At 35.3% G+C, this 14,447-nt stretch overlaps 2 protein-coding genes across 2 annotated transcripts in view; one reads left to right on the top strand and one right to left on the bottom strand.

The window, feature by feature from the left end:
• Positions 1-12,325, top strand: part of LOC135080162 (very long chain fatty acid elongase 7-like) — a 28,873-nt gene extending 16,548 nt beyond the window's left edge. The window contains exons 4-5 of the mRNA XM_063974845.1: positions 11,542-11,684; positions 12,140-12,325. Of these exons, the coding sequence (XP_063830915.1) occupies positions 11,542-11,684; positions 12,140-12,325 (329 nt within the window). The remainder of the gene's footprint in view (positions 1-11,541; positions 11,685-12,139) is intronic.
• The window catches only part of LOC135080268 (oxysterol-binding protein-related protein 9), a 107,609-nt gene extending 93,171 nt beyond the window's left edge, over positions 1-14,438 (bottom strand). Inside the window, exon 1 of the mRNA XM_063974954.1 lies at positions 14,218-14,438. Coding sequence (XP_063831024.1) covers positions 14,218-14,319 — 102 coding nt within the window. The 5' untranslated portion in view covers positions 14,320-14,438. The remainder of the gene's footprint in view (positions 1-14,217) is intronic.
• Between the last annotated feature and the right edge of the window lie 9 nt (positions 14,439-14,447).

Below are 14,447 nucleotides of genomic sequence, written 5' to 3'. Positions count from 1 at the left end.
AAAACTTCTGCAAAAATTTACTGTAAAAAGTTACCAGAGTCCAGACAAGTAAGTTAACCATTTGAGGCAATATACGTATCAAATCAGCAGACTACTACAGATACTTACTTGACAAAGAGTACCTATAAAGTCCATATCTGGACAGAAACAAACTATCCAGTACACAACAATGAGTGCTGTTAAAAGGTCTGTTTGCAGAAGGCGAGGCAAAATGGAACTCACTTGTTGACTGAGTAACTGACACAGTAAACTACCCTATGGACTAAATAGCGTGTGTACAAACAAAAAAAACCGGCCAAGTGCGAGTCGGGCTCGCACACCGAGGGTTCCGCCGTACAAACGTAGCGGTTTACAATTTATGACGTATTAAATCAAATTACTTACTTGATTCCGTTGCGAGTAGTGGCGAATTTCAAAATATGCGGTATGATTATTCTTTATTTATTTATTTTTCCTATATTTGCATTATAGGTAGGTACCTACCTCAGCGTTTTGAATTTTTGCGTTGATTTAGAATTTCTCACAGTTTAGAGGCAATTAGATTTAAGAAGTGTTTGATATGAATTTCAACTTTAATATCTCTACGCGTTCATGTGAAAAAGGGTAGGTAGTAAGTTTATAATTATTAAAAAAATATTTTATGTCATGTAAGCAAAAATAATATTTTAAATTTTATATAACTTCAAATTTAACATTTTCGCAATTTTTCCTTTATCTGTACTATATAACGTTGCTTCGTGTCGAATTTCAAGATTCTGAGTTCACAGGAAGTACCTTGTAGGTTTTGATTCCCTAGCGTGTGACGGAAATTCGTCTAAGGTGTCGGTATAAACTGCTGTATCTTTTGATCGCGTTAACTTAGAAGTTTGATTTTTTTACTTCTTAAAGGGACAATAGATCTAGGTATTTGGTATAAATTTCAATTTGATACCTTTATTCGTTCGTGAGAAATAAGGTAGTAAGTTTCATTTTATTAAAATATTTTTATTATATTATATAACTAAAAAAATGTAATTTTCGCAATTTTTCCTATATTTGCATTATATGACAATGCTTTATGCCAAATTTCAAGATTCTGAGTTTACGGGAAGTATCCTGTAGGTTTTGATTCCTTTGCGAGTGTCTAAAATTTGTTGAAAATATCGACATAATCGGCTGTATCTTTTGATTGGCTTGGCTTAGAAGTTTGATATTTTCACAGCTTAAGGCGATTAGAGTCCTCAATGACCTTGAGCGTTTGACCTTCACGCTTCGCACAACACCCGCGCACCCCGCACGAAAACTCCGATTTGACACCGATCAAAATTACACGGGCATAGGTAGGTACAGAATAGAAGCTCTTTCTTCATACATTACTGCCTATTATTTTAAACTTGAATTGATGAACCTTGATGTCGATGTCATTCAACACAGGCGCAAGTGATGGCCCGAAATGTTCTAAACTAGCGCACCGTATAGTAAGGTATTTATATTTAACAAAAATTACAAATCCATGAACATTTTGTATGGGATAATATTTTTTATTTTATTTTATTTAGCTTACAATGTATGTTGTGTGTAAACTATGAATTAGTTAGACCCATTTCCTGACGACAACCGATTGAGTTAAAATTTCGGATACACATGCAATTCGGATGACAATGCAATATTATGATGACATGGAGCTGATCTGATGATAGAGCTGGAAAGTCAGTGACCCCATAGGAACTCCGGAATAAAACGACTCCATCGAGTTGAGACTCGTTTGATTTGTATTTATTTATTTACATTAGGGTAGGTACTAACTATGTAAAGTTACGGTAAACTACTTTACAAATCACGAGTACCTACTTCAATTCTATATGTAAACAGGGTCTGATGATGGAGCTGGAATGTGGCCATAAGAATTCTTCGAATTATTACGAGCTACATTAGAGAAAAACGATGCTACTACGCCGTAGTAAATTCCGCATCATAAATACTAAAATGCTTAAATTAAAATTAAAAGAAAAACATTCTTTAAAAAACAAGGTTTTGTATGCTCTAAAAAGAATAGAATAAAAAATAAAGATTCTATCATTACTCAATTTATATGACTAAAAGCTCGTCGCGAGATTTACTTGTGTAAACAAAAATACATTCATAACGTAACTTAATTTTAAAGTAAATCTAAAAAAAACACGGATAGGTAAATAATAGGTACATCTACAAGAACTTACCTAAATCTCGTAACAAGCTTTTAGTCAGATAAATTGCGTAAGGACAGAATCTAGGTATATAATAGAAAAAGACACGTTCCAAATTAGTGAAGGAATGTTAGATAGATACTTATCACTGCATTTATTTTCAAAGCTCTCATGGCCGCATATTTCATCGAACCATTTTTTCGAGGCATTTTCATAAACTCAATCAGATGTCGTTATTTATGTCGGTATATGCGCGAAATAAAGACTTTGAATTACGTATTATTGCATACTTATAATCTTTTATCTGAGCTTTTATCTACAGAATAAAATTGTCATTTTGACAAAATATTTCCCATACGGAGACTGTCAATAGGCCAATTTTATTCTCCATTTAAAAGTTTCGATGCATTCAAAAATCATAAAATAACTAAAAATATAAGGTTCATAGTACCAACGAAAAAACAGATCAGGTTCCTAAGTCAACGCGCATATATTTTTGGGTTCCGAACCTCAAAAGGAAACAACTAATTATTTAACCCTTATAGGATTACTCTGTTATTCGTCCGTCTGTCTGTCAAGACCCTTTTTTCATATGTATAGATAACAGCACTTAACATAAAAAATATGGTCTCAATGTCGACTTTCAGTAGCAACAACAGGGTCAACAACAACAAAAGCATGAAATAAATTAATGTTCACTAAAAATTAAAACCAACTCCAAAACATATTACCAAACCGTAGGCTGCCAGTGTTGCCACCGAAATATAAATCATGGTATAAATTTGACCTAGTAAATAAATAACGGAATATATTTTCTACTTTTACTTATCTAGTGCAGTTTGTTTTGGAGTCGATTTTTTTACACTAATAGATTCTATTTAGGTAGATAATAGCGTCCAAGCATGCCTTAATTCAATCGTATCGTCTGACTGAACGTACTCTATGAACAACTCTGACATAAAATATATTGTCAAACAAAGGCTGGGTTGCACCATCTTATTTTAAATTTGACAAAAGTCAAATTTCTGTCAAACTCCATACAAAAAAACACCGGTTATCGCCAAAGCTACGGTCAAAGTTAGGTCACGTCAGGTGGTGCAACTCAGCCAAAGAAAAAATTCATTTTGATCGCTAATGTCAGTTTGCAGCGAGTAACACAACCTCCCCGTCTGAAGGCCAGCGGCCGACTGCCGCCCGCACCCCGCGAAGGCCCCCTCAACAGCAAAACGTTCGGAATTTATCAAAAGTAAAATTTATGAATGAAAGTAATGTTCGATTGAAAAACGCAACGTGTCATTTAAAGATTAAAGAATTCTTAATCTATTCGTGCAAAAATCTTTAAAATTAACATAGCCGTTTGGGAGGAGTAGGGAATTGAAGTAAAAAATCGATGTCCCGTATTTATTTTTTTAATCCACAACAAAGAGACGTAGGAAAAATTCAAACGTGTCAAATGTAGTCCTTGAACTGTTGTATAACATATATTGTTTTCAACGATTTCTGTCCAGCAGTAAAAGAGGAGTAGGCTTTACAAAATGACCATTTCACGCGGATTGAGGACACTAATCGCCTTAAAGGGACAATAGACCTGAGTATTTCATGTGAATTTCAGCTTGATACGTTAACGCGTTCTTGAGATAAAGGGTCTTGACAGACGGACGGACGGACAACAAAGTGATCCTATAAGGGTTCCGTTTTTTCCTTATGAGGTACGGAACCCTAAAAATGACCTTAATGTATGTTATTAGCGAAAAATAATGGTATAATAAACGCATACGTAAAGGGAAAGCTCAGTAAATCAACAATGTTTGAAGTAAAATGCGAATTTAATGCATTTATGATATATTTCGACATCTGTTAATGGAGTAGGTACTACCTGACTTACCCCATGGGATACATAGCGTGACGTGCAAACGGTAGAATTGTGAATTAACTCCATAAAGGGATAAATGCATAATGAATGCTCGGATATAAATAATAACCCTCCTTCTGGCGCTAAAAACACACCTAATACATCAGTCCGTCTGTGCATCACTGATTAATGAGTGCGTCCAAGGTTTGCCATCAGAACGCTTACCTTTTTCCTCAATAAAAGGGGTCGACAGTATTCCCTTGAACCCTTGCTATTTTTAATCCACCCCAATATACCAACCTTCATATTAAGTAAATCAAGCAACTAGTGAATCATAACTTTTCTGGAGATTATTAATGACACTTCAAAGCTTATGCTATTCCCGAATGGGCTTAAAAGCTTTTAGCGGTAGATGGGTAGATGATCGATCGACCTAACACTGAGAGTGGGAGTTTAATTCGAGATATCAAGGTCAGTTAAAGAGATTTAATAGTTTTAAAATATAGGAGATACCCAAATGTACTTAGAATTTGATAATTACACTATTGCGATGTGCAATAGTGTTGTAACTCAAAATGTGTCTTTTTTTCGACTCAACAAAAAATGAATTATTCAAACGATTCAATAAATATTCAATCAATGTCTGATCCTGAAAGTTACATATTAGTAAGTGACAACAGTAATGTGTTATCAATGCGAAAAACAGTCTGTCTTTTCAACAAGCGCGAAAAACCTACTTCCAGTGAAGTGTGGCGTAGAATAATAAAAGCTCATTTCATAGGCGCGCCGCATTCAAATTTATGGCTATTAAATAGTTCAGAAATGTATATAAACCCGCGAAGCCGACGTTTGTAAGAGAAAGGCGAAATAAATACATAATAGGATGTTTGCCCACTGAAATAAATGAACCTCAGATCAAAGCAAGCTTAGAGAGCTCACAGACGAGCGATATTATGTCGGCGACTGCTTGCGATAGTGGTAGGCGACAGTCAGCGATTGTAGGCGACTGTCGGTGACAGTCTCCGACTCGCACTTTTCACTGTCATGACAAGCTGAAACTGAGTCTCTGACTATACGTTAGTGACTGCCCGTCTTGGAGAGTTGCGACGCATCGGCGACTGTCAGCGACCATCGGCGGTATTTGCAATGCGTCGGCGACGGTCGTCTAATTTGAAGATCTCTCGTTGGCGATTACACTGCACAACAGCATTTCTGATGATTGGGTTATGTTACATGATATAAGTCCAATTTTTAATGACGATTTTAAATCTGTGATTGAAATATCTGTATCAGCTCTGGTTAAAAAAATATGACACTTGGGTCTTTTTGTAAAAAAACACTCTTTTTTTAGAGATGATCCTATTTTATGAAGTTGTTATGTTGAAAAAACTTTCTTTTATTTGACTTCCTTGCTGATGCTGAAGGCAGACAGCTCTTCTGAATGATTCAACAGCAGTCAGCCATCATGTGTGCATTCCAGTGGCCCTGATAGCGTCCCTCTATCGTACGAAGGTCCTGGTGGATTTGCTCGCCATGTTATTCACTTAGATCCTTAAGAGTTGTGATAAAATTGTTCAGGTGATAGCGAAGAGAGTGTAATTCGATGTTTATATTACATCCAACCAAAAAAACATGTTTGTAAGTGACTCATACGTTGTTCGATGTGTAAGAATAGTAAGATTTTTTCGGATTTTCCAAAAACAAATTAAAATGCCAAAATAACTCATCTATGTCTTTTCGGAAGACTTGAAGATCCTAAATCTCTAAAACGATCGTTTAAACCATCTTGGCTACATGGTTTTGAAAATTTCGGGTCACATTCAATGTCTCTACCACTCTGACAGTTTTCGCCTCAAAATCCTCATGTGAAGTATCAACATGAGGTTCAGGTGACTTCTTAGGGTTGAAAAGACGTCTACATGCCAAACGTATGCAAGGAATTACCATTTAGTTCAATATTTTTTGGTTAATACTATTTTTGTTCAAAAATAAAAATAACATTCGTCGCGATGGTTCAAGGGTTCCTTTCAGATCATAGCGGTTTCGTATCTAAATCTACACATATTCTTATTTGTTTATAAACGTAAAAACTCAACGCATCTTTTCCACGCTTTTTGCGGAATTCTAGGCTTATCTTTCATTTCCACTGGGTCCCCAAACTATTTACGAACCAATTTTACGAACTTTGTCACATTTAAACGGATTATTTAAACATATCCTCTCCGCAAATGAAACAAAATTGATTTAGATCATTCACACAAACACTTCTTAATGCTACCATATAAAATTATACAGAGAAAACATAGTATTTTTTGAACTGTCGGTGAATTAAGACTGAAATTTAGCAATTTTTGAGTGAAAGCTATAACACGTAAACAAGAGCTGCTACGAAAAAATGGACGGCAGATTCAGAATCAGCGACGTCAAATTAGTAAACATCATGTAATGAAAGTCAATCATCAGCCAAAAGTTGCAATTTTGTTGTGCAGTGTTATTATCGGTCGACTTAAGTCGCAAGCAGTCGTTAATACACTGTCGTTCGTCTGTGAGCTCCCTTAGGAGGCTGATTATAATTACCCGGGTAATGGATAAGATCCGGCTTCCGAGCCACTGCCCTAATTTGAGGACTGGATTTTGTACGGTCTTTTTCGCGCTAACAGTCCAATTATTCAGACGGTTTAATGTCACGAGCAAAAATTTGGTAATTCAAAGCTCTCTCTGCCAGTAATGTCTCTACATTTACAGAATTACAGGAACATAATTTTAAAATCTCAAGTTATGCACACTTAGCTCAACGACAACAAATGAAAACTGAAAAAGTGTTCACTTTTCGCTGATAAAAGAAATGTGTGCCCATTTGGGTTTGTGTCTTTACATAAAGTCTAACCTAAGTTAGTTGAATTCGTGGTGCTCTGTTAGCAATCGACTGTAAAAACAAAATACTAATCTAATCGTTCATTCACGTGTACTTTCATTCACCCAATAATTACAGATCGATATGATTAAAACAGGTACAAAATTGTAAATCTTTTTGCTAGCTAAGTGCGACCTACATAATACCTACTGCAATTTAGACCAATACAATAAGCAATAACACTTTCAATCAGCATATCAAAACATCCTTAGTCAGCAATTCAGCATGCATGAGTGTAATCAACATTTATTGAGGCGTCAGACAAACTTCGTGACTGTGGTATGCAGGATTGGACTTCATCGATAGTTGCATAGTTTGCGGTAAGCTTTCCATAGAAAATTGTAATCAAGTTTTAATAATTTCTAATATCAATAGGTTTCGTACAGCTAGCAGCTTTGTTTTCAGTTTAGGATATTGTTGTAGTGAGTTTTCGTTAGTATAGTGACCTAATTCATATTTTACAACATTATTGATTTCCAGAGATCGTCATATTTTATCAGGGCAGGAGTGAGATACATTTTTAAGACTTGAGGCAATATCAATCTGACAAGAAGTGTTTTTACAAAATCTGCACATTTTACGTGACTGAACTATTCTCGCCACTTCATTGGGGTCTATATTAATTCCCAACCGTTACATTTCTTTACAAAAAAGATATTTTTATTTAATAACCAAATCCAAATTATCTGCGAAACTGGCTGTTATCTTATATTGTTGTAATCGTTTACCACCAAATATAAACTTTTATAACGATCTCTAGTCCAAACACCGCGTGTTTTCCCAACATAATATGTGCAAATACAGTTTGCTGGCGTCAGCCAGTCCAGGAATAGTCGGCAATTAGGCTTTCTTTTGTTACACACCCTCCTTTCGTCTTTCTTTTACTTTTCTTTTGAACATACATCTTGCTTAATGAACAGGGTAGCTAGCTAGTACGTTTTTTCACACAGTTATTAGACTTCTTTGATACAATTTCGCTCTATGATTACGAGTAAGTCACTTATTTATTTCATTCACTTGTGCATTTCCTTGTGTATTTTTTTTTTCAAAATTGAGTTTTTTCGATAAGAACTGGAGCCCTTTTTATAGATTCCTTATTTGTTGTGTTTGTTTGTAAATGGTTCCCAAACGATTTTCTTCGCTTAGATGGTGTATAAAAATACTTCAGTTCATTGTTAAAGTTCATCAATGTAGATTTTCGCTTGTTATCGACTGTTGTATTGGCTAAGATGCAAATATTTTTCCTTTTCCAACAAAGTCAATACACCAAAGTCTGTACAATCGAATCGGAAAGGAAAACGAATCTTCTGAAAAATCCGACTTTTAAATTACTATAAATAACGCTTCTGCAAATAAAAGCCACGACCGAGTTTCTTTTGCGGTATCTTTGGGAATAATAAAATAGCAGTTTGTTTGAGATTTTTATCAAATGATTAAATCGCAGAATGGTATTTTCATCGCGTAACGTGTCATATCAGATAAAATTACATTATCATTTACGGAGTTAATATGAAAGTGTTATGTTCCTATCTACACTTTGGGAGTCAATGCAAACACTGAAAATTTAAGCAGATAATAATAGGTGGCATTTTGCAATAAAAATGTAAAGTGCATCTTGCTGTCAACTGCTCATTCACCCAGCAAATTCGATATAACATAATTAAGGTGCCAAAGTCTTGGCTTCAACAACTTCATGGTCAATTTACAAAGATTTCCTAAAAATGTTGTAAGAAAGAATTGGGAGAAGCATTCTCAGCGAAGCAAAACCTACGTCAAAGGGATTGAAAGCACGAAATCGACTTCAATCCAATCCCGATTGTGATCGGATCCGTCGGAAATTACAACTGCGGTGTATTTCACAACTGCCTCATACTCGTATAACGGAACAAGATGACACGTCCGAATATCAGTGACCACGTATTACGTGTCACGTAAGCTATAAATTACTATATTGGATTGAAAAAGAGGCTGACAAAGGTGACTTGAGTTTCTTCCGCTACTTCTTCTCAGCACCACTCCATAAAATATGTTGTCCCGAAGTGGTGGTAGGGCAAGCTATATTTGGGACGTGTATAGGTGCCCTGGAAAGGGCCTATGTACTGAACAAACTATTTCATTTCATTTCACGGTTTATTCCACTTTGTTCACCTGGGTGATATCACCTAGGTGAAGAAACTGGAATTTTCAATGTCCTCATTTCACCTCGGAACCATTTCACCCAACTTTCATTTTCTAGGTTCATTCAGTGACAGTCGACTAAAGCGGACGCTTTTATCCACCTAGGAATCAATTTATCCTGGTGAACAGATGCGAAGACCTGGGTGAATCATTTCCTATGTGAACAAAGGCGACCGCTTTAGCCGAATCAATTCACCAGGGTGAAATGGTTCCGAGGTGAATGAGGACACTAAAAAGTCCACTTTCTTTACCCAGGTGATATCACCCAGGTGTAACAAAGTGGAATAAACCGTGACCACACGTGTTGTGGACATTCAATAGGTCTACAACACCCCCGCAAATCTCAAACAAGGCCGTATGACGAGTCTTTGGACAATATTTCGTACGAATCGAGTGAAAGTATAACCCATTCTCATTGCAAAACATATTTTATTGTTAAAGGCGATATCCACCCGTTAACTGGACCACGGTGATGATACCGTGTTATTGTATCAACAAAGTATACAATATCTTGTTTGTATTCCACTCGTATCAGATTGCAAAAAGTACGTAATAGAAAGGCGGTTGTTATGAAATGTACAGAAATCATTTTTGTTGCAAAATAACACCAATCACAACTACATAAGATCCCAAGCATTTATCTTGATGTGCTGTCTGTAAAAATAGCTGAGGTTTTCTGTAATTCACGAGACCTCAACTGCTGATGTTACTAAATTAATTGCAGATATGAACGAAGACTGGAAATGCCTATTTGATGCATTTGTGAATAATTTATAATAAGATATTAGCCCTGAAATTTCAAGATAGTAAAAAACTGTGACATTCCCTCGCCTCGCAAGCTAAATGAAACTGTTTTGATTTGAGTAATCAACTCAAGGACATACGCGAGTGGCAAGAAATTATGGATTAAACCGGACATGGTAAGGCTTTTCGGATACCCGTTCAAAACACGAAAACCAAATGTCCAATGGTAACAAACTTCGATAGTTATTTCAAGTTTAAGAGTTAGCAAGATTTTGTGAAACTATGAATGAAACCTGTGCTTTGGAGAGCACTTAAGTATCGGTCTGAAAGACGCATCAAACCCTACAGGTACTATGTAGTATCAGTAGTTAAGGTAATATTCTGTGGCGTAGCTAAACATCATCATCATCATTTCAGCCACAGGACGTCCACTGCTGAACATAGGCCTCCCCCAATGACTTCCACATCGCACGGTTGGTAGCGGCCTGCATCCAGCGCCTTCCTGCTACCTTTATCAGGTCGTTGCGGGTGGACGTCTCACATGATGTATTATGCTATAAGCAAAGCTAAACATTAATTTCGTAAAACGCGTAATAAAAATACATACACTCGAAAAATACATATAACCCTCCTTCTGGCGCAGTCGGGTAAATACCCAATCTTATCCGATTGGCATAAGTCAAAAGGCTGAATAAACTGATTTAATAGCTTGACGCTGTTATCCGACTACGAGTAATTAAGTTGTTAAGAAAATTGCCAATTTCCATTCTAGAGTTAATTGAGTAACAAGATATTTTAAGGTCCTAAAATACTTTGGAAGATGAACGTTTATGGAACTACCTACTCTGGTATTGAAATATAGCAAAATAGCGATTGACATCGTATAAAGCATACCCACTCTCTGTTAGTCAAATGATATTTTTTATACGTAATAGAGTAACCACCCACAAGGTGGACTGGCGACATCGTAAAGGTAGCAGGAAGGCGCTGGACGCAGGCCGCTACCAACCGGGCAACATGGAAAGCATTGGGGGAGGCCTATGTTCAGCAGTGGGCGTCCTATGGCTGAGATGATGATGAGATTGAACCTTAGAAAAAGGCATAGGTTGGATATATTTGGCAAAAAATATCTGTACCTACCTACTTACCTAATTAATTGAAATTGGTAACTTAAGAGTAGAAGTTTGAATGGAAACCCATCATATCGTTAAGGCTATGAACAAGAACATTGTACTGAAAAATTGTTTGTTGAATACTGAACATACGATTGTTTTTCTGCTATATCGCGAAATGTACACATTCTATCGAAATCATTGAACCGAATATTATGTTACTCTCTGGAATTTATATTAACTGCTTTGTTGCATTTATTTACTAATAGGCACAGTAATTCGTGTTTTCATTCTTCTGGTGTTTTTTACGCTAAAGTACTGCTGATTGAAGTTTTTTTACTTGCTACATAGTTACTACTGTTATATCCATTCTAACATTAACAACATCACTTTTTTTTATTTAAGAATGTTCAAGAAAGGTTATATTTTTCTACAGTAATTTTTAAAAATTACAAATATGTATTTCAAAATCGAACTGAAACCATAGTGAAAAGACATATTAAGTTTTGTATTCAAGTTTGAAATATGTGAATATGTTTTTAAAATATTATCTTAATTTATTTATTTATTTTCCAGGTGGCATAACGTCTTTCTCACCGATGATAAACAATGCAGTCCACGTCATAATGTACAGCTACTACTTACTGTCCTCTGAAGGAAGCCCTACGATTAAGGCATACCTCATTAGGTACAAGAAGTGGCTCACTATTATGCAAATGGTGCGTATATTATGATGTTTAAGTCAGTTGATGTAATGGCATTGGCTTAAGTTTAGTATGTACCACATAAATGTTTCAAAAAGGTGTTTTAAATTCTTCAGTGAAGGCTTTCTGACTAAACTTGGATTTTCTCAAATTAAAAATGAAATAAGGCAAGGAAGTATAGAGAAGTTATTGAGATGAGAACTAAGGCAGTGAATTTCTTTTTGTTTTAAATTGGTTTATTACATTTTTGACTTCTTGTTAATTAGTTCTTTTTTGTGTGATCCCAGGCACAAGTACCACTAGTAAGGCCACTAAAGTACAATTATACCAGTTTTATTATTTCTTTATGCTGGTTTGGCCAGAAAACATGATTTCATAGCTTACTACTTACTTCTTACTTGACACTATTAAAATTACGTAAATCACTACGAATAGTTAAATAATATTTCATTTGTCTTTTTCAATTACAGATTCAATTCACATTGATGCTTGTGTACTCTGCGCAAGTATTTTTGCCGAGTTGCCCTGCACCGCTTGGGGTTACGTTTATGTACTTTCCAAACGTAATCTTTGTGTACTACATGTTCTATGAATTCTTCAAACAAAATTATCAAAATGAAAAGGCTAAATTAACCCTCCGTGTACGAGGTGACTAAAAGTTACGTCCGGTACCAGGTGGGGTATGACACACCCCAATATACAAAGTGATAAAATTTTCATTCAACATTTTTTTAGGTGGAATTTAATATTGATTACTTACGTATGCTAATTAGGTTTAAGAAATGCTCTGAGCTGAAAATATGTATTATAACATTTTTATCATAAAAAAACAAAAAGACACAATTTCCGTTGTTCTTGTAATTTAGAAATCAGTTTCCTATGTATAATTTTTAATTAGTGCGTTTAATTATGACAACCGTTTTTATTTAACAAAGTACAAGTATTTACTTATAATTTAAAAGTAAATTAAAAACTGGAAGGGTATAAATTTGTTTTGATCATCGGTTTTCAATTTACCACAATTCTGATGAAAGAAAATGAGTATGCTCAATGCATAAAATGGGAGCGTAACAATTTTATTTATTTATAAAATATGTTATTCCATTTCAGTAGCCCATAAATTGTATCACCAAGTATAAATTGTAGCCCATAAGTGTATGTTCACATACATCTTCGGATCTCAGTACTAAGCTTCCAGATTCGCACTAAAAGTCATCTCATTTGACTAAAAGTGCTTGAAAATTTCAGATACCGTAAAAATCACGAAAAATAATATTTTTATTGAATTTTATTCAATTGACAAAGCTAAAAATACATAAATTACACCAAAATTGTTAGATTTTTTTAAAAACTTTTTAACAACGTCCCGTACCAGGTGGGGTGTGTGACACCCACACGCACTTTAAAGGCATGTAACTCAGTTGGTAGTCACCGCTGGACTGATTTTGCAACGCTGATCGAAGCAGCAGTGTCATAATTCCAGCTACTGAGAATTTCAAATTCAGCACTTGCAAATTTTTAAAATTGTGGCTATTTTTAAAGGACTGGGGTGTGTCACACCCCACCTCGTACAGCGAGGGTTAAACAAAAATGGTGACGGAATGTTGTTTAACAATAAAGATAAGTGAATAAAAATATAAAAGTTAGTATTTATTTGTAAGACAACTCTTTAATACTCTAAACTCCGCCTACTTGTGTTAAAACCTACCTAACTTGGGTTATGTGACTGCACCAGACAGTCTGCCAATAGAGAGAGATGGAGGGAGATCGTGCGGAGAATTGTATCTGCCTCTACAACCGATGTGAACAACGCCTCAACGTGACCACGACCGCTCTGCCAAGAGCGTAACGAATAAGAAGAACTTGGGTTAAAACATGTGTGAGAAAGAATATAATCTAATTAATATTTGTCCAGCAGTGGACGTCATTTGGCTGAAACGAACGAACGAATAGCTATGTTAGTTTTGTAACTTAACCAAAGAAAATCTACTTAACACATTACATTTCAGGTATAAACTTACTACATTTAATCAGAATTGGCAAAATTTTTAATAAAAATGGCTAAGAAATTATTCAAAGTTATGCTTCATCTGAAAACATCAAGCTAGTTTGGTCTTGTACCTTTGTTTGTAGTTGTAAAATATTAAAAAGCAATCTAACAAGACTTGAAATTTTTGTGATTCATCTTCATTTCTACGCCACTGCTCCGATCAAGTAACTTTAATTTAGTTCTAATGATGTTTCTTCTATCAATTTTATCATAATATAAATCACATTTATAGCTTATTATTATTGGCATGAAAATGTAAACAATGCCAGTGTCACAAAGGTCGCAATACTTAACTGTTTATTTCAAAGACCTGAGTAACTTTTATAAATAAACCTACATTGGCACATTCTGCTGTAAAACTTTTATACGACGCATTAAAGAGTTTCCACGTAAACATGTTGGAATTAATAGTGAGCTAAATCTCTGTTTACCTAAGAATAAAATACGAATAAATCACATCATTCCGGCACCAAAAAGCAAGATTCAAACGTCACTTACCGTGTAATAGGACAGCAGGCCAGCGTTCTCGTCCAGGACAAACCAGCGGTACTGCCATCCTTTCATCACATTAGTCCATTTACTCAGAGAACCTTCCATCATGTTTACAACTTAAAATGTATCGGAAAAGTCATGAAAAATAAAAACGACGAATTTCACTCTGCGGCAAAACCTTTTCACCATAAATCCATAGGTTTGACATTTGGGACTGAGTGTTGCCAACAATAAAA

This window comes from Ostrinia nubilalis, chromosome 17 (assembly GCF_963855985.1).
Source record: "Ostrinia nubilalis chromosome 17, ilOstNubi1.1, whole genome shotgun sequence".
In the NCBI taxonomy this organism is placed as follows: domain Eukaryota; kingdom Metazoa; phylum Arthropoda; class Insecta; order Lepidoptera; family Crambidae; genus Ostrinia; species Ostrinia nubilalis.
This window is presented reverse-complemented; position numbering and strand designations above follow the sequence as displayed.